Genomic DNA, 20,963 nt, shown 5'->3' with positions numbered 1-20,963 from the left:
TATCTTTATATTTTTGCTTTATAAGTTCTTCTTTTAGTATTACTAAGCTAAGCTACTATTAGGCTGCTATTACTAATAGTTCTTTATAACTCTAGCTAGTTCTCTCTAGCTTATTCTAAAGTAGATACTTAAAGTTAAAGTCTCTAACCACTATATACTTATCTTAAGCCTCTCTAGCCTCTATATTATATAGAGGTATATTCTACCTCTTACTTTTATAGAGCTCTAAGTATAGTAATATAACTTTAATTCTCTTATTTTTATATTAGCTTAGTCTTTACTACTATTCTTAACTAACTATAAGCTAGGCTTATACTAAGTATAAATATATACTATATTTCTACCTTAATAGTATACTAGCTTATAGCTACTAAGCTTTAAGCTAGAAAGCTAGCTTTATTTTATTTATTTCTATTTTTATATTACTATTAAGTTAATATTAAGCTAGTAGTAAAGCACTATATAAATAAAGTTATTCTTTCTATTAATATTCTAGTATAGTATTTTAAGTATTCTAAAAGAGTAGAATAATATTAATTCTTAGTATTATAGCGTCTCTTAGCAATAAAAGGCAGCTTATATATAGTAGAATACTAGCTAGTTATTAAGCTAAAAGTATTATATTCTTAGTTTTATTTCTACTCTCTAGTAAATAGCCTTTCTTCTAGGCAGGCTATTCTCTGCCTAACTCTAAGTTAGAGTTAATTATAATTTACTAATAGTAGTAGTCTAAGTATTAGTAGTCTATAAACCTTATTAAGCATTCTAAGTATCTCTCTTTAGCTTTATTTTAGTGCTTCTTTAAAATAGAGCAGGCTTAATTCTAGGCTAAGTATGCTTTATTATATAGAGTGTACTTTTCCCTAATATTACTTATAATTATAGAATATAATTATTCTCTATTTATATAGTACTTAGCTGTATACTAGCTGCACCTTAGTATTACCTTATAATATTTAGCTATATACTTAACGCTATAGTAGTTAAAGTACTACCTTAAGTAGAGAGCTTTATTATATAGTTTAGTATTAAATATCTTAGCTTAAAAGACTAAGCCTTTTTAGTATAACTTATTAGTATCTTCTAGTTCTTTTATACTTAGTATTAAGAGCGCTCTTATAGTAGAATTACTTTAAGGCTGCTATAAAGTAGCCTATATAACTCTTACTTTATTTATTTTTACTATTTCTTTAGTAAAGCCTTTAACTTTTATATACTTAGTAGAGAACTCTTTAATAATTATACTAAGTACTTATTAATATATAGTTACATTTAAGCTAAAGGCAGCCTAAATCTATCTAGTTTCCTCTTAATATTATTTTGCCTTACCTTAGAAAGTTACTATAGTATTACTACTTAGTAGGCGCTTTATAGTAATAGTAGTATTATAGCTAATAGCTTAGTTTATAGCTAATACTATATTAGCAGTAGTCTGCTCTTTATATACTTCTATAATAGTATCTTTCTTTATAAGCACTTTATAATATTATTATATTAAGATAGAAAGAGAGGGGGGAGCTAGAGCTTAAGCTAAATATACTTTAGCTATAATACTTACTTATAATTACAGTCTTTTAGCTGTCTTTATAGCTTTCTTTACTGCTATTATTATAGCTTTCTATAGCTATCTCTAAGTTATAAAGGTATTATTATAGTTAATTACAGCTTTAGTTATAGCTTAGCGTACTTCTGCCTTAGTATATACTTAGAGTATTGCTTAAGCCTAGGCTCTCTTAAGAGTATTACTCTTTAGAATATAGCTTATAAGTTTATTATATACTTCTTTTTAAGTATTATTAAGTTAGTCTTAAGTTATAAGTAGTTTATTACTACTTAGTTCTTATTTATTAAACTATTCTCTTTCTATATTTAAGTAGTAGTAACTCTAAGTAAGCTCTTTATTACTACTATTAATAACTATTAGTATCTTCTCTGCTGCCTTACCTCTAGTGCAGCTGCTATATAGTATTATAAGTAGAGGTAATTAAGTACAAGAAAGAAGGTTTTTATATTAGTTTGTATTTTAGAGGCAGTCTTAAGCTAGCGTAGTAGTGCTATAGACTAGAGGCCGAAAATTTTTTTTTTCTATACTATATATAAAAAATATAAAGTAGAGATATATAGTTACTAGAAGGATTAGCACTATATATCTGCTCTTACTATATAGTAGTAATATAAATAAACCTACTAAAAGAAGAGTATATAATAAACTTAAGCTATAAGCTTAAGTAGGTATAAAGCACTATATTAAAGCTTTATTAAATATACTTTAAATATATATTAAACTTATACATATAATAAGCAGAAAAGAGAGAACAGAGAGCTTCTTCTTTCTCTCTTTTCTCCTTTTCTCTCCTTAAGTTTATAGTTAATACTAGTAATACTTACACGCAGTAGCCTATAAGGCTAGTCCTTAACAAATAGGCGCAAATAAGTGCAAATTCTATCCCTTGTTTTTATAGGTTGTTTTTTATAGTAGGCAGTATCTGCTGCTGACAACTACTATAGCTAAATATTAATAAAGTATTTAATATAGTTAGCTACTTAAAGCTACTTATTATATTACTTAAGATAAAAGTACTAAAATAGCTTATAGCTTATATTTAAGCTATTATTAACTTAAAAATAAGCTAGCTTTACTTTAATAAATAAATATTAAAAGTATACTAAATTCTAGCTAAAGTATTATAAAGCTTACCTTTATTACTTATTTTCTTTTTTTTATATATTATACTAATATATACTTAGCTTTAAGCAGCTAATATAACTATAGTAGTAAGCTTTACTAATAATATAAATATTTTAGTATTTAGAAGAAATATAAAGTAGACTTAAAGGCAGCTTAAAAGTACTTAAAATATATATATAGCTTAAGTAAGAGAAGTAGAAGTTAAATTTAACTTAGCAAAAAGCAAGCTACTATACTTTAGCTAGGCTAAAAAGCTATACTAAACTTAAATATAGCTAAGTACTAATAAAATTATATTAAAAAAGAGCTATAAGTTTCTAAGTATTAATTAATAGAAAGCTAAAGTAGAACTATTATAAAGCTTAAGTAAAGAAGAAATTAGCTATATAGTAGCTTACTCTTACTATACTCTTAGCCTTAGCTTAAAGTAGTATATACTTTAGTAAAAAAGCTCTTTATATAGTAGTAGTTTAAAGTATTATTACTTATAGTATAAGTATATTTTATATATCTACTTAAGTCTAAAGTAAGCTTAAAGAAATTACTAAATAACTTATAGTAAAGTAATTATAGTACTTTTAAGCTATTACTAAAGTATATAAAGCTATACTAATTTTATATTTAAAGATAAAAATAATAGTCTCTTTATTAAATCTTTATTTTAACTACTTAAAGTATAAGTTTAAAAATTAATTAAAGAAGATAAATATAGTAAGCTAAATTTAAACTATTTATAGTATAGTAGTAAAAGTTCTTAAGAAAAAGAAGAAGCTTTAGTAGAAACTAAATAAAAAAGACTAATAGTAAATATAGACTTAGAGCTTAACTAGAGCTACTAAAGCTATAATATAGTAAGAATAGTAATAGTAATAAAATAATTAGCACTAAAATATAAAGCTAGCCTGCTAATAGTACTACTAAAAAGTAATAAAGAATATACCTCTACTAAGTATACTAAAATAAATAACTTAGCTATATAAAAGCTTATATTAATATAAAACTACTATACTAATTTAGCTATAAATAAGTAAAATAAAGCTAAATAAGTTTCTTTACTATAAGTAAGTACTTAGCATAAAGTTGCCTTTATATTAGTATAAAACTAAGAAGAAAGATATATATTATATTATTTTATTATACTTACTTTATATAAATATAAAACTACTAAATTAGCTATAAAATAATAAAGAAGTTAAATAAGCTCTAGCTTACTTTAAGCTAGCTATAAAGCTAACTTAGTAGTTTATTAATATAAGCTAAATAACTTATTACTAATTAGTAGTAAAATTAGCTAAAAAGTAGAAAGTAAGACCACTTAACTAAATACTAAAAGTAGAATTATAGTAATACTAGCTAAATACTAGCTTACTATTATAATAATAGTAAAGTTAAATAATTATTAAATTTATTAAAGCAAAATATATTAAGCTTATAGTATAAGCAACTATTATTATAGCTAAATATAGCTTAAGCTTAAGCTGCTCTCTTTTTATTCTCTCTCTCTCTTAATTCTACTACTAAGTAGACTTATAACTTACTTAAGCCTACTTCTATAAGCTAGAGTTACTACTATGCCTGCTTATAGCTGCTCTAGATCTACTTATAAACTTCTCTCTATACTTCTCCTAGAGTTCTACTAAATAAGTATACTTATTTATACTTATAAGTAAAGTCTTTATTTTAGCTATATAGCTAGTATACTTATTTAGAATTTAAACTAACTCTACTATAAATATAGCTATAGTAGTAATTAATACTATAATTTTTTTTAACTAACTTAAAATCTTCTTATAGTAGTTTATACTATTATTTAATTCTCTAGCTAGTATTAAGCTAAATTAAGCTTATCTCTTCTCTTTCTAATTATTAGCTTTCTTTAAAGCCTTAAGATTCTTAAAAAATTAAGAAGTAAATATTATAGTCTAAGCTATAGCTCGACCTTAAAGATGCGATGCAAAGCAATAGATGCACTGCACTGCGATGCGCGATAGAGGGACAAGCCCGTGGACCTATATAGTGCCCAGATTGAGCAAGCTGTAGACAGCTTGTTTAATACGTACCCTTTTGACTCAACGGTCAAGGGCTCCAGCATTGCTGGGATAACTGCGGCTGGCACCTGCTATGGCCCAATAGGGCTGGTCTATTACATTTGAACAAGCTTCCTGAGGTCGCAGGTTCGAGCCGCACGAAAAGTGCGAGGGATACTCAACCTGGGCTCACAAGGGCTACCGCCGCCACCCTTGGGGGGTGCATCTCTCTCTAAGTTTATAGTCAGAAGGGGGCTATGTCATGGTCTGAGCTATGCTCGACCTTAATGGAATGGATGCGCTGCAATGGATGCACTGCACTGCAATGCGCGATAGAGGGCAAGCCCGACCTATATAGTGCCAGATTGGCAAGCTGTAGACAGCTTGTTCAATACGTACCCTTTTGACTCAACGGTCAAGGGCTCCAGCATCGCTGGGATGACTGCGGCTGGCACCCGCTATGGCCCAATAGGGCTGGTCCATCACACTATATCTCTAGAGAGAAAAAACAACTAGAAGTTAGAAGATAAAGTAAGTAAGTGTCAGCCGAAAAATAGAGGTGCATACGCTGTATATAATTGCGCAGTAATATAAGGTCAATTTGCGTCTCTAATTGCTAGAGCGCGTTCTACTTTTGTGTAGTGCAGTTGACCTTGCGATTTTCCGCTAACAGTAAGTAAGCAGAAGCAAGATAGCCTTAGCATAAAGCTAGAAGCAAGCTTAATTTATAAGAGCTATTTACCTCTCTAAAATATAGCTAGTAAAGCTAGTAATACTTATATATATATAGAAGATAGATAGATTCTAGCTAGTATAAAGCTAGAGCTAGCTTAGAAAGTATAAATAAAAGCAGGCAGAGTTTTTCTTTTTATTAAAGAGTTTTCTAGGTTTAATATAAAATAAAGAAGTACTAGTTATATAGCTCTATAGCTATCTAGAGTATTTAATATATAAAAGTCTCTTAATTAGCTAATAGTTATAAGCCTAGTTACTATAAGCTTTATACTATAAACTATACTTTATTAAAAAAACTTCTTAGCCTTTAGTTTATAGCACTACTATACTAGCTTAAGACTATCTCTAAAAAATATAAACTAATATAAAAACCTTCTTTTTTATATTTAATTACTTTTACTTATATTACTATATATATATTAATTACTCTAGATAGCTAGAAGGCTATATAACTAGTATATTAACTTTTTATATTAAACTTAGAAAACTCTTTAATAAAAAGAAAAACTCTACTTACTACTATTTTTTACTTTCTAAGCTAGCTCTAGCTTTATACTAGCTAGAGTTTATTTATCTTTTATATATATATAGTTATTACTAGCTTTACTAGCTTTATTTTAAAGAAGTAAATAATCTCTATAAATCTAGCCTACCTCTAGCTTTATACTAAAGCTATTTTACCTCTACTTAGTTATTTATTACCTTCTTTATTTTCTAATTATTTTCTCTCTTTAAAGATACTATTTATCTTAGTATAATATATTATTTATTACTTTCTTAAAGGTAAGTTAGCTTAGCTCTAAACTATTATATAACTACTAATATAAATATTAAGTATTTAGCTATAATAGCTTATATATTTAAATTTACCTTACTTTTATTTTATATATAAGTCTTTACTATTATACTATAAGAGTCTCTTAATTAGCCGACAGTATATAATAAACAAGCTGCTCTAAGCTAGCTTAATTTAGCACTATATTAATTACAGGCTATATCTCTATTTTATTATATCTATTGCATCTATTGCATCTATTGCATTACATTACATCTTTAAAGTCAAGCATAGCTTAGACTATAATATAGCCTTCTTCTGTGCCTCTATATCTTACACCCTCTAAGAGTGTTCCTTATAAGCCTAGGTTAAGTATGCTCTTGCACTCTCTTTTTATATAGCTTAAACTTATAACTCTAAGTAGCTTATTTGTATATAATAAACTAGCTCTATTAAGCTATAGCAAGTACTAGCTGTAGTTATCTTAGTAATACTAGACTTCTTGTCAGCCAGAAAAACAACAATCTAGGGGGGTGCATGCGCTGTAGTAATTGCGCAGTAATATAAGGTCAATTTGCGTCTCTAATTGCTAGAGCGCGTTCTACTTTTGCGTAGTGCAGTTAACCTTGCGATTTTCCGCTAACACTTCTTAACTATTAAGCTAAAAGAGTATATAATAAAAAAGCTGCTCTTAGCTTGCTTAATCTAGCACTATATAGGTCACAGGCTATGTCTCTATCTTATTACATCTATTTTATCTATTGCATTTATTGCATTGCATTGCACCTTTAAGGTCGAGCATAGCTCAGACTATAATACTAGCGCAGTAGTGCTATAGACTAGAGGCTAAAAAGTTTACTCTATTAACTTAATATAATAATATACTAATAGTATAGTAGCTATTAAATTAGCTATAAGCGAGCCTCTAGTAAGTATATATATAAAGAAGAGAATTTCCTGCTAAGATAGAGAGAGGTTTAGAGATTAATATAGTAATTACTACTAAATTAACTAGCTATAAAGTTACTATAAGTTTTCTATATAACTTACTATTTACTCTACTTAGAATACTTATCTTAATACTTCTACTTTATATTAAGAATCTCTATTATTTCTTGCTTAGTAATTAATTAATTATATAAGCTTAATTATATAATTACTAGGAGTTACTTAAATTAGCTGCTAACACTATAAACTTAGAGAGAAAAGAGGGAAAAGGAGAAGTTCTCTATTCTCCTTTTTTTATACTATTATATATTTAAATATAGGTCCTAATGCATATCTAAAAAGTATCCGATAAGGCACTAACATAGTGCTTTAATGTATACTCAAGCTATAAGCTCGATTCTATTACATATAGCTTAATTAAGGCTTTTTTGTATTATCTACGTAATTTCTAGCTTTAGTGCCCCTGCTATCGTGTGACAGACTAAATATACGAAGATATGAGGAACCACGAAGTCAGCGGAGCGACTGAGGTAGTGTCTCTCGACAGAGCCCCCAGGGGCGACAGAGGTATTCCAAGGAACTGGCGACGCGGCAGCTGCCAACGCAGGGAGCCCTAGGCGACCGTAGAGTCATTCACCGCGGGCGTGAAGGAACGAGTGCAGCGTAGCGGAACAGAGTGATGAACGCACCGGTCTTCTTCTCAGAGTTTCATTCTCATCAAGATATATAGATCTACATCAACACATCACGATATACCAATCTTATTCATATAGCGGAAGTGAAGGAGCAAGAGTAGCGCAGCGGATCGTCGCGATGAAAGTACCCTTCTCTACATTGCATTTCCAATCTATATTCTTGAACATATTTCTCTATTTAACTTCATCTGTACCTGGTACGGAGCTTCTCTGCCCTCGGTCGCCCAAGGGCTGGACCTCACCGCAGCCCCTCCCGTCTTCTTGACAACTCCATCTGTAGTCTCGGAGGAATTCATCTTCATCTCGAAAGTCCCGGGACATCCTTCCTGCTGCCCGGCGCGCGCACATTTGGCTTGGCGGCAGTCACGTGACGAGGTACCGCCAGGCTAGCCCCGTCACTGCAGGGCCCAACAAGGTCTGGCCCAGCTGGGGCTTTGGGTACTCCGTACAAAGACGGCTGGGCGAGTGCCTCTCCAACTCTTTCCCGACTCTCTCTCCACTGGTGCTTTTTTTATAACTGATATTCCCACCGTCAGTCCCCTTCCAACACCAAGTGACCCCAGTCTACGGTCTGCTACTCGGCACAACCCGGGCTTCTCTACAGGAATCCGGCATTCATCTCTGATGCTGTTGACTACATGACCGCCATTCCATCCATGAATGACTTGTAAGTCGTCCTTGCCTCGTCCCCTGGCCGCCCGTGCCACTCTCTGTTTCCCAGCCGCATGTTAGCCATTCGCCATCATCTTCAACGTCGCTGCGTCGGTATCAACGCGCTCCGGGCTCGGATACGCCATGTCCAATGCTCCAAAGTGATGAGCACGATGTTTATCGATGATCCGGATGCAGTTGAGCCCTCGACGTTGCCTCCACTGGCCACCTCACTTTGCAATCGCCTCATCCGTGTCCGCCAGCCTGGCCATCACCAACCCACGTGTGAATGCGATTACATCCATTGTTCCATCAATTTCAGTCGTAAACGACTTTGAAGGGCGTTACTTCGTGTCGCGAGCCCCCCTAAACCGACCCAGTGCATTCCTCTGGCAGATGAGGCTTCACAGAACGTCTGCTAACATTTGCTTCTCCCAGCAAGCTGTACGCGCGAAAGCAGCTACCATGAGCTCCCCGGTTGTGATGGGTCCTGTCAACGGACACATGTCGCCGGACGATGCCATCACCCCCCCAGTTGACGTCGAGGTCGGCCAGAGCGATACCGATATCTCCAATGCCCGGGAAAGCCCAATGGACCGCTCATCGCCGTCGACCTCGGAAGCCCAACCCCAAGAAACGCCAAACCACGTCGACCAAGATGGGGCGTCGTCGGATGATGATGGATCTAGGCCAGACAATGCTTCCGATGATGGTGACTTTGACATGCAGGAGAGCGTGGCTACCCCCCATGGTGACGCTGAGGTAGACCGCGAGAGCTCGCCAGCCTCCAGTCGCCCTCCAAAACGTAAAGCAGCGGTAGCCGAAGAAGACTATATGCGGGAAAACCCAGAGCTCTATGGGCTCCGAAGAAGCGTATGTTTCAAAGAGCGGTCAATATGCGGCATTAATTGCAGTTGCTGACAATCATCCAGACACGCGCTAGAGAGACGAAAAAATTGGTATGGCTCGCTGACGAGACTCTCTCGACCGTGTCGCATTTGACTAACGCAACCCCAGGTGGATTCTGATAACTCCGACTCGGAAGATGATGAGCCTGTGAATCGACGCCAAGCAAAGAGACGGCGCGTCAACACATCTCAGACTTGTGAGTTTTTCCTCTTGCCACCAGGGCTTCCTCCGCAGCACACTGACCGTCATCCTACCGTCACCAGCGTCCAAGAGAGGCACACCTATTTTACAACCCTCTAACGAGTCCGATTCTGATTCCGACACGTACGGCGGAGCTCGAGCAAAGAGCCAGCTAAAAAAGGCGAGACTGCAGAGAGAGTCGCAACCTGCCGTTGCGCTTGCCGAGAAAAGATGGTCTAGCCGCAGGGCTGCTCAGCAGGTCCAGCAGGGCATGTATGAGGAAAGCGACTTTGAATACGATGAAGACGAGGCGGACGTCGCATCAGCATATTATGTTGCCGACTACGTTGACGATTCACCATATGTCGAAAAGGTGGTGCGTCACCGCCTCAAAGACGGGCTCGATCTGCAGTATGACTCCAGCCGTCACGACTTTGAATATTTCATCAAGTGGCAGGGAAAGTCTCATTTGCATGACACTTGGGAATCCATTGAGTCGTTGCGTAACATGCGTGGTTTTCGCAAGGTTGAAAACTATTTCCGAAAAGTTGTCGAACAGGAGCTCGACATACGATTTGGAGATGACATCCCTCCCGAGACAAAGGAGCAGTTTTTCCTTGACAGGGAACGAGATGAGGATGCCTTCGAGGACTACACCAAAGTTGAGCGAGTGGTCAATGTTCGCGACGGGGAAGATGACCCCGAGTACTACATCAAGTGGAAGGGCCTCACATACGAGGAGTGTACTTGGGAACTGGCATCAGAAATCAGCCCCGAATTTCAAGACAAAATTGATCAGTACCTTGATCGATCATCGCGGTCATGGCAATCTGATCGACGCGAAACGAATCCAGATACCCGAGGCAGGATGATCAAGTTGGACAGCCAGCCGTCCTATATTCAAGGTGGTGAGCTCCGCTCATTTCAGCTGAAGGGCCTCAACTTTTTGTGCCTCAACTGGACAAGAGGTAACAATGTCATTTTGGCTGATGAAATGGGCCTCGGCAAGACTGTACAGACTGTTTCATTTCTCAGTTGGCTTCGAAATGATCGTCAACAAGAGGGCCCGTCACTTGTTGTGGCCCCTCTCAGTGTTATTCCCGCCTGGTGTGATACATTTAATCACTGGGCTCCCGACATCAATTATGTCGTTTACCTCGGCCCTGAAGACGCCCGCAACATCATACGTGAGAATGAGCTGCTCGTTGATGGTAATTCGAAGAAACCAAAATTCAATGTTCTTGTCACATCATATGAATTTATCCTGCAAGACTGGCAGTTTCTACAGACCATCAAGTGGCAGACGCTTGCCGTTGATGAGGCTCATCGTTTGAAAAATCGAGAATCACAGCTATATGCGAGACTTGTAGGTTTCGGGGTTCCTTGCAAGATTCTCATCACCGGCACACCGATCCAGAACAACTTGGCGGAGTTGTCGGCCTTGTTGGATTTCTTGAATCCCGGAAAGGTCAATATCGACGAAGATCTGGACTCCTTGTCCGCAGTTGACGCCCAAGAGAAGCTGGAGGAACTGCACAAATCAATTGCGCCGTATATTCTGCGACGAACAAAAGAAACGGTAGAGTCTGATTTGCCGCCAAAGACGGAAAAGATTATCCGTGTCGAATTGTCTGATGTCCAGCTGGAGTACTACAAAAACATCTTGACGAGAAATTATTCTGCCTTGTGCGATGCCACTGGTGGCCACAAAAACTCACTGCTGAACATTATGATGGAGCTCAAGAAGATCAGCAACCACCCTTATATGTTCCCCGGGGCCGAAGAACGTGTCTTGGCCGGTAGTGTCCGTCGCGAGGACCAGATCAAAGGCCTGATTACCAGCAGTGGAAAGATGATGCTCCTCGATCAGCTTCTGTCAAAGCTGAAGAAGGATGGCCACCGAGTTCTCATTTTCAGTCAAATGGTCAAAATGCTTGATATCCTGGGCGATTATCTGTCCTTGCGAGGCTACAAATTCCAGCGACTTGACGGTACCATTGCTGCTGGTCCACGTCGCATGGCCATCAATCATTTCAATGCCGATGACAGTGATGATTTCTGCTTCTTGTTGTCGACTCGTGCCGGTGGGCTGGGGATCAATCTTATGACTGCTGACACCGTCATTATATTTGACTCTGATTGGAACCCCCAGGCTGATTTGCAAGCCATGGCTCGAGCTCATCGTATCGGCCAGAAACGACCTGTCAACATCTACCGGCTCGTTTCCAAAGAGACGGTAGAGGAGGAAGTGCTGGAACGCGCTAGGAATAAACTTTTGCTGGAATACTTGACCATCCAGGCAGGCGTCACTGACGACGGCAAAGCAGCATTCAAGGAGAAGTTGAATAAGAAGGGACTCAAGACTGACGGCCCTTCATCATCTGAAGATATCCAAATGGTTTTGAAGATGAGGTCCTCAAAGATGTTCGAACAAAGTGGCAACCAAGAACGCCTCGAGCAACTCGACATCGACTCGATCCTAGAAAATGCAGAAGTTACCAAGACCAAAGTTGACGACAAGATGAACCTCAGCAGCGGTGGCATTGACTGGGACAACTTCATGCAAATCACCGACGTGAAAGTGGATGAAATCAACTTGGACTGGGATCAGATCATCCCTGCTGATAAACTGGCAGAGATCAAAGCGGACGAGGAGAAACGCCAGAACGACGAATATGTTGCCAAGTTGGCAGAGGAAAACGCACCTCGCAGAGCTACAATTAAGAACCGCAACAAGGAAAACGATCGTGCCGATCGCCTCAAGAAGCGCCAGCGCGAGCAACAGCAAGAGGAGGAAGAACAGCGAGCTCTCTTGGCAGACCCCAAGCGACCATTGACCGACAAGGAGCAGCGAAATCTTATCAAAGCGTACTTTCGGTTCGGATCCATGGATTATCGCAAGGCCGATATTATCCAGGAAGCCAAACTCGTGGAGAGAGATCATGAATTTGTCAAGTCTGTGCTAGACGACTTCATTAAAGCCGCTCAACAAGCTGTGGATGACAACGTCTTGAAGCTTGTGGAAGAAGAGAAGAAGACGGGAAAGAGTCTGACAAAGAAGGACCGGAAAGCTGTTCTGATTGACTTTGGCGAATTGAAAAAGGTCAATGCTGAGACTGCAATTGAGCGGCCCAAGCAACTGCAGCTTCTGCGAAAGGCGATCCGCAGCCAGTCAGACTGGAAAGCCTATCGTCTTCCAGATGCCACCAAAGGTGCCAACTACACATGTTCGTGGGGGGCCAAAGAGGACGCCATGCTTCTAGTTGGTATTGATAGACACGGATTTGGAGCGTGGGTGCAAATCCGGGACGATCCTGAACTGGACATGCAGGACAAACTGTTCTTGGAGGAACATAGAGTAGGCAAGAAGGAGGAGCGAAACAAGGCAAACGACAAGCTCAAGGCACCTGGTGCAGTGCACCTCGTTCGTCGATCTGAATATCTGCTCTCTGTTCTTCAATCCAAGTACTCTGGCGATCGGGCGGCACAGCGAATCGTGGAAAATCACCACCGGAACAACAAGAAGAATAGCGTGCCCAACGGCCATCGTGGAAGTGGAACTTCCTCACCCGCTCCTCATGCTGTTAGGAAGCATCGTGACCGAGACCGCGATGATCAGCGGGCTCGAAGCAATACGGATGATCGCGGTTCAGCTAAACCAGATTTCAAGCGGAAGCACGGATCATATGAGGATGATCGCAGCCCGAAACACCAAGATGGGCGTCGGCTAAGCAAACACGGCGTTGACCGTGACCGTGATCGTGATAGACCCGATCACCATCGTCATTATCGAGAGGATGATGATCGACGCCATGACAAACATCGACATCGACATGACGATGAACGACGCCGTGATGAACGACGTCGGGAAGACGATAGATATCGTGATCGCGAGCGCGAGCGAGACAGAGAGAGAGACAGAGACCATCACCGGGACTACCACAGGGAAAAGGACAGAGAGCAGGCCCGAGACTCCTACAGAGATAGAGACAGGGACCGCGATCGTGACCACTATTCACGCCCTCAAGATGAGCGAAGAACCAAAGCTCTGCGCCGTTTAGACGAGCTCCGCCGCATCGGCGACAACAAGGACGAGCGCAACAGGGACAACGACGCCATGATTTGGTACCTCCTGAAGCCCGTACGCGAAAATTTTGAACGGATCTTGTCTACGACCAAAGACAATGTAAAGTCGAGCAAAGAGCGTGCGGCAATTTTCGGAGTAGAGCTAGTTGCTATAGGCACATTTCTAGACGAAAAGCTCCCCGTCACGGCAGCGGATGAAAGCCTCAAGAACAATTTTTGGTACGTACGCAGTAGTGAAATGAAGGTATGAGATGTACGAAGCTAAATTCTGGGAACGTTAGGGATTTTCTGGCTGCGCTCTGGCCGGTCGACGATACTAGCAAGAGCGTCACAGGCAAACGATTGAGCAACATGTATCGTACACTTCATGCCCGCAATAAAGATTCAGGATCCAGCTCTACACGGATGAATGGAGCAGAGAGGATGCGCAAAGACGAGCCGAGCTCAGACGTATGAGAGGGAGCATCGACGTACCACATCCGGACCACACAAGACGGGGGACCCTTGACCAACTGCAAAATTTTTGACACTTTTTTTTCCTTTTGGCATTTGCATTGACCGGCGTTGTGGTACAAGGGACAGCATTGAAGATTATGGCGCGGAAAAGACTTGAAGCGACTACATACCCGGATTTGCATGGCAAGAGCAGGTGGTGCGGAGGAGTTTGTAATGGTCTGTGGCTTGTGAAAACTTTTTGTTCGGTTGTCTTTGAAGCAAGAAATGAGTCAAGGGACACGGGCTGTCTGAGCACCTGGAAACGTGAGCGTCCTTTTCCTCGCTGTTGGAAAAAGCAGCATTGGGCCAGATTGAGTCGGTGACCAAAAAACACAACAAAACACCGCAACTCGTCAGGCGGCAGCAGCGTGGGCAGTGGGCACCAGGGAGAGTAACTGAAGGAAAAGGGATGCGTCCCACTTGTTATACAGTATTACCATAGAATACCCCTTGATGTCAGGCTTCGGGTGAGGAAGGATGTCAAGCATGGACGGGCGGCGGCCCATGTCTGTCGTCTTTAGATTATGTGCAATACAAGCCATTTTGTTTTCGGCGGGGATGCCATGTATGAGAGCGACACTGTGCGGCATGAATGTGTTTTGTGGAGGCGGAAGAGGGTTCACTTGTTCATGTCGGCGACGCAGGGAGAGTTGCGTGGCGGAGATGAAAGGAGTGAGTGAGCGAGCGAGTGAGTGTGTCATCACCGAGGTGCAAATGCCGCCCCCGTGGGACAGGGAGCTGCGCGTCGCCCAGTCCGCCGTCGTCAGGGCCGCCAGACTCACCAAGGGAGTCGAGTCCTCTCGTCGGCCGCGGCCGTCTCCAAGGCGGCCTCGTCGCCCGTCACCGTCGCCGACTTTGCCGCCCAGGCGCTCCTCACCGGCATCCTGCGCGCCGAGGGTCCGGACAACTCGTTCGTCGGCGAGGTGGACTCGGGGCCGCTGCGCGGAGACGCGGGCCTCAGGGACGCCGTGTACGCGGTCTACTCCTCGGCGGCGGCGGCGGCGGCGAGCGTGGACGAGATGCTCGCGCTCATCGACGCGGGGGGCCGCGAGGGCGCTTCTGGGCCATGGACCCGGTGGACGGGACGGCGACGTTCCTCGCGGGCGGGCAGCACGCCGTCTCGCTGGCGCTGCCGGAGGACGGGCGCGAGGTGCTGGGGGCGGCGGCGTATCCCAACCTCGGGCTCGAGGGCGGCCAGGACGGCGGTTGGAGATGGGTGGATAGGACGAGGATGACTCCGCGTCACGGACCATGGTGATGGATTTGTCTGGTCTGGTCGTGAAGCCGCGTGCCCCCGACGCAAAGGTTGTTTATTGTACATGCTCTCTACATCAGACTACTGCGTCCGCCAATTTCCATGCTGCCCTGTCCGTCTCTCATCCGGCCGCTTCTGCCGACGACAAACTCGTGGTAGATTCTCCGTAGACGAGCCTTTTCGTCATCGCTAATACTTGCTCTCGTCTTGTCGAGGGCCTTGACCAAGTGCTCCCACCCGATGACGACTTCTCGATGCTCCTCGGCGGTCCACGGCGACTCCTTGCTCTCGGACGATTCCGGCGCATAGTGGCCCTTCCTTGCTTGCTTGGCCTTTTTGCGGGCGAGCTTGATCTGCTCCAGTCTGGACATGATGGATGCGTCTTCGATAAGGGAGGCAGATTTACTCGGCGAAGCGTCGTCCCCGCCGGGGGCCGGGTCGGCGCCGTAGCGGAACTGGACAAAGCTGGGCGTCGTGGAGGAGCTGCTGCCGCCGGCAGAGTTGCTTTTGTTGCCGCTTCTGCTGCGGGAGCTGGCCGCGGGGGCGTCGGCGTCGAGAACGTCGTGGATGGCCTCTAGCTGGGCGTTGGAGACGAGAGCCTGCAAGTCGGCGCCCGAGAAACCGTGGGTGCGACGGGCCATTTCCGCCAAGCCATCGTCCGAGTCGGTGAGTCCACTCGACAGCCTGACTCTCTGCAAGAGGGCCTTGATGATGTCGAGGCGATCCTCCGCCGAGGGAAGGTCGCAGAGAAGGGACTTGTCGAGACGCCCGGGGCGAAGGAGAGCAGGGTCAATGAGGTCGGGACGCGACGTGGCCGCAAGGACGTAGACGCCCGACAGGCCCTCTGCGCCATCCATCTGCGTGAGCAGCTGGTTGACGACCCGATCCGTGACGCCGGTCGAGTCGTGTCCCCTCTTGGGGGCGATGGAGTCGAACTCGTCAAAGAAGAGCACGCACGGCTTGGCCGCTTGGGCGCGATCAAACAGGTCGCGGACGCTCTTCTCCGAGGCACCGATGTACTTGTTCAGGATCTCCGGACCCTTGACGCTGATGAAGTTGAGCCCGCACTCGCCGGCCACGGCACTTGCCAGCAGAGTCTTGCCGCAGCCAGGATAGCCATACAACAAGAGACCGGACCGCAGACGGAGAGGGCACTGGGCAAAGATGGGGGCGTATCTCGTGGGGTATTCGAGCGTTTCCAACAAGACACGGCGTGTCTCGTGCAGGCCTCCGATGGACTCGAACGTCGTCTTGGAGCTCTGCAGCGCAACGTTGCGAAGGGGAGCTGGGGTGAATCCCTTCAACGCACGGTCAAAGTCGACGCGGCTCAGGCGAACGGCGCCATCAGTGGCATCGGGTGGTGATTCGGCAATGCAACGGATAACGGCTTCGTTCCGGGCTCGAGCCACGAGGACGCTCAAATCGCCCGGCATGTATCCGTCGGTCAAGCCCGCCACGTCGAGAAAGTCGAGGTCCGAGTCGATGACGAAGCCGGCGGATTTGGGCTTTGGCCTCTTCTCCGCGTCTGAGCCGTGCAACCACGCTTCAGTGTCGTCGCCCATTGTGCCGCCATCAGACGTTGGTGGACGGCTGAGGTTGCTGTCCGAGCCGTCTGGGTCCTTGTCTGCCATGGAGCCTTGTCGCGCAATGTATTCCATTACCCTCCTTCTCGCCTCCCTGTCAGGCGCCTTGAGCTCGACGATTTCTCGAATCACGTGGCCGCTTACAACGACGTTGTTGAGAGAGTCTTTGCCTGCGGCTGTGGCGAGCAAGACGATTCCACCATCTCTGGTGCAAAACTGCCTGACAATGGAGCGAATGGTCTCGCTGACCTGTCTGCTCCGGCCATTGTCGTTGCCCACTTGGAGTTCTGTCTCCACGGGACACAACTTGTCCAGGTCATCCAGAACTACGACAGCCCTGCCCCCTAGCCTTGCCCCCCAGCTTGCCGACATGAAGATGCGGGTGAGGGTCTCCTTGATGGTTGAAATTCTCGTTTCGTCGTTTACCAGTTTCCGGCATGAGAAATAAATGCTGTGAAACAACAGTTCCTGGCGCAACTTCTCGGCCATGTGCTTTGCCACTGATGTCTTGCCAGAACCCATGCCACCCGTCAGTAGGACCGATGAGAGGTGGGATAGTTGCTTTTGCACATTCTCAAGCAGTGAGTCTATTCCAACCAAGAGAGAGCCGTTCTTTGGCAGCAAGTCAAAGACGTCTGTGTGGGCAATCCAAGGCGGTCGGGCCTGCGGCTGGTGGAATTCGATTTGCGTCTTCTCGTCCAAGCCGGCAGCCCAATACGTTGCGTCCTTGCCAGGTTCTTGGGCGGCATATTCGGCGGCGTACTCAAACCTGATGAAGCCGCCTTGCCAACCTTGAGGCGCCTCCAATTCGCTGTAGACTCCGACAACCATGCCGTCGGTGATGGGTCCTTGTAGCAAGCCCTCGGCATTACTCGCGCCGGAATACATGTGTCTGAAACGCTTGGCTGATTCCTCCTTCTCCGCCTTGGAGTCACTGCCGAACTTGAGACCTTCATTCGTCTTTGACCCAGTCGCAAAGGGGAACACCTTGACGCTCTGCACAGCCCCTTTAGGAAGAGGTGGTGGTGCGGCCTGTATCTTGACCACGCCGCCAACAATGCCCGGGCAACCCAGAACGGCACACAGAGGAGACGAGAGAGCTGCCGTTTGACCATCAGGCGGGTCATCCCAGGGTTTTAAGCGTGCCACAACCTTTGACGAGACTATTGAGACCGGCAGCGCGGTGCCATCCTCAGCCTGGGGTTTCTGCAGACCTGCTGGCTTGATAACGTCGACAACGACGTATGCAACGCCTCTGAACGAGCTCGAGAGTAGGTGATCGCGGTCAACCCAAATGCTAATGTCGGGACTCAGCAGCCCATCATCGAACCATTCCTGGCAGGCGGACCGTTCAACGGCTCGAAAAAACGCGGCAGGCTTCGACTCCTCCCTCGCGCTTCTTCTTCGCATCGTGCTTCCCCCGCTGCGTCTGGACTTGGAGGTGCTGGCGACGCTGCGGTGGTCGCCGCTGGCCTGAGAGGTCTTGGCTCTCACTTTTGGAGCGACGATGACCTCGGCGTTGGGTGACAGCTTGACAAAGGCCAAGTCGACCGGGGGCGCAGGATCCAAGGACACCACCTTGATGCTGGCGGTAGATGTGGGTGACAGATGCAATGTTAGCGGATGTGTTGTTCTGCCACTGTTGTATTCAGGATTTGGAAGGGCTCGGATTTGCGATTGGAGGTTGAGTTCGAGGAACGTAGCATGCAGCTCAATCATCTCCCAATCCTCAGGAGTCAGTGGCTCAATGCTGATGGTGTGTGCGACGGGCGGATCGACGTGAACCGTGGCGGTGACCTTTTGACCGTCGTGGAGGTCCAAGGTGTTTGCCAGCGTCGCATCGATTTCGACGACCTGGATCTCCTGGTCTCGGGAACCTCGACTGCCGCTGATTCCATCGCGGGTCACGAGCGGCGCCGCCCGTCTCCTGCTGGGCATGCCCGTCCAACCCACGAAAATGGACTGTGGCGATGGCGGTTGGCCGCCCGAGGAGGAAGAGGAGGAAGCAGGCTTGTAAGCAAGCTCGACGATGACATTTTGGACGGGCTGTGGGGAAGGGCAAGGTGGTCAGCAGATGCTGATTTGTCCAATCGAGCAGGACCAACGATATGGCGACATACAGTGTTCAGATCGAGGAGCAGGGACACCAGCGACGGCGGAAGGTTGACCAAGCAGTTCTTCAGGTGGACGAGCGAGAGCTCTGCAGTGGTGGACTGCGCATTCTTCCTGGGGGCCATGGTGGACGACTGGGAACCATGGACAAAGGAGCAGAGTCGCAGCCCGTCACCCGGCGGAGCAGCCAGGCACGGGGAAGAAAAAGCTGGTGTCGATTCTGATTTGGGCCAAGCAAGGCTCGAGAGTGGTTGGGGGAAAAAAGCCCTCGAGACGATGTCATGCCGGCGTGCCGGTGACCCGCCCGCCGCCCAAACCCCAGACCGAGGCAGGTCCACGTGCCGACGGCAGCCGGCAGTTTCCCTACCCCGGAGTACAGAGTAACTACAGAGTACGTACTCTTCCGTACAATGAGGCAAATAAATAGATGGTGCACGTGTGCAGGCTATCATGTAACGTACGATGAAAAATTGTCGTGGTTCTTGCTCGCAACTTGTCGTTTCTCTGCATTTTTGGTTCTTCAATTTGAAACTAGAACGACATGCGGTGGTAGGCATGGATCTACCGAGTCTCCAACTTCAGACACGCAACGGACTCGCGAGTAGACCTCCGCCTGCCATTTAATATATTGATATTGTAATGAAAAGATGTTGTAGTGAAATCCAGCACCGGCTGAACAGACTCTGGTTTGCTCACACCTTCCTCAATATACTCATAAACGATTGCCATTTATTTCTTTCCTCGCTCAAACCAGCGCTCAACCACCCGGGCCATCAAAGCACCACTTCTCTTAGGAAGCATCTCCCTCCGGAACGTCAATGTGTGGCCGTACGTTTGTTCTTGACCTGCCTAGCATCCAAGGCTATGCTCTGCTGAAGTCTCCATGGGCGATCAGAGGCATACGCAGCCCTCTGAGAGGTGTCCTTTCAGTACTACACTGAAGCATCCTGGAAAGCTCTGCCATGAAGCAAAACCAGACAAAGCATCTTCTTCGAGACACTTGCATGCATTTCGAGGGTTTTCGGCTAGGCAAATAGCAGCAAGAATTTGCTCATCGTCTCGACCTGCCATCAGCAACATGGATGTACACAAAGTAGCCCGCAACCTTCGAGAGAGCAACATCTCAAAGGATACAATCTTTCTAAACTAGAGATTTGGAAAGCATGATCTAGTAATTCTTCGAAACTTCCTTGCCACTGGAGGCTATCAGGATACTTTTCCAAGCGATGAGAACGGTGCGCCACTTATTCCGCTTTACCAGCAACAGAGGATCCAGCAGCCGCCTGGATACACAGGATTCCCTCTTATATTAGAGGTTCTTTTCCCAGTTCTTTACCCTGGGCATAACCTCTGTGGTCGCAACCATCTCGCACTGATTGATTGCTGGCAAACCAGGCTTGTGCTCGATGCTTTTAACTACCTCTGTCAACCTCTCGAGAGCCGAGAGCCAGGACAGCAGCCAGGGAAGCTGGCGAAGATCTCGCAGACAACGATCACTGGCTACTTCCAGTCCACAAAGAGTAAGCAGCCCTATGCTATGTGAAGAATTCTGTGCTGACTGAGATATCAGGAACTGCCTCTAAGCGAAAGCGAAGCGAGATTAAAAGCGATGATGATTACGACGAGGGGCAGAAGGACTGGCTTAGCAATAACTTGGACGATTCGATCGAGACCGACTTTGCTAACGTCCGACTATAAGTGGGATCAAGATATATTCATGGAGCACAAGGGAGCTGGAAGACGGGGCGCTCGGGTCCACGATTCGTGTGCGCATTATCTAAATTCCGCCCGCTTACGGAGTACGCGGCCAATTGCCCAATCCA

At 44.7% G+C, this 20,963-nt stretch overlaps 3 protein-coding genes across 3 annotated transcripts; 1 reads left to right on the top strand and 2 right to left on the bottom strand.

Annotated features, from left to right (window-relative positions):
* Positions 1-8,985: 8,985 nt before the first annotated feature.
* MAM_05929 (chromo domain-containing protein 1) lies at positions 8,986-14,151 on the top strand (the record flags this gene model as incomplete). Its single annotated transcript, XM_040824727.1, has 5 exons — positions 8,986-9,393; positions 9,453-9,479; positions 9,538-9,625; positions 9,693-13,914; positions 13,977-14,151. The coding sequence occupies 5 exons, from the start codon at positions 8,986-8,988 to the stop codon at positions 14,149-14,151; spliced, it is 4,920 nt and encodes a 1,639-aa protein (XP_040677409.1).
* Positions 14,152-14,543: 392 nt separating this feature from the next.
* On the bottom strand, positions 14,544-15,443 carry MAM_05928 (uncharacterized protein; the record flags this gene model as incomplete). The annotated part of the gene is made up of 1 exon (XM_040824726.1): positions 14,544-15,443. One exon carries the CDS (start codon positions 15,441-15,443, stop codon positions 14,544-14,546), a length of 900 nt encoding a protein of 299 aa, XP_040677408.1.
* Positions 15,444-15,516: 73 nt separating this feature from the next.
* On the bottom strand, positions 15,517-19,265 carry MAM_05927 (ATPase, AAA-type, core; the record flags this gene model as incomplete). Its single annotated transcript, XM_040824725.1, has 2 exons — positions 15,517-19,074; positions 19,149-19,265. The coding sequence occupies 2 exons, from the start codon at positions 19,263-19,265 to the stop codon at positions 15,517-15,519; spliced, it is 3,675 nt and encodes a 1,224-aa protein (XP_040677407.1).
* Positions 19,266-20,963: the final 1,698 nt, after the last annotated feature.

The sequence above is a fragment of the Metarhizium album genome, assembly GCF_000804445.1.
Source record: "Metarhizium album ARSEF 1941 chromosome Unknown scaffold_16, whole genome shotgun sequence".
In the NCBI taxonomy this organism is placed as follows: Eukaryota; Fungi; Ascomycota; class Sordariomycetes; order Hypocreales; family Clavicipitaceae; genus Metarhizium; species Metarhizium album.
This window is presented reverse-complemented; position numbering and strand designations above follow the sequence as displayed.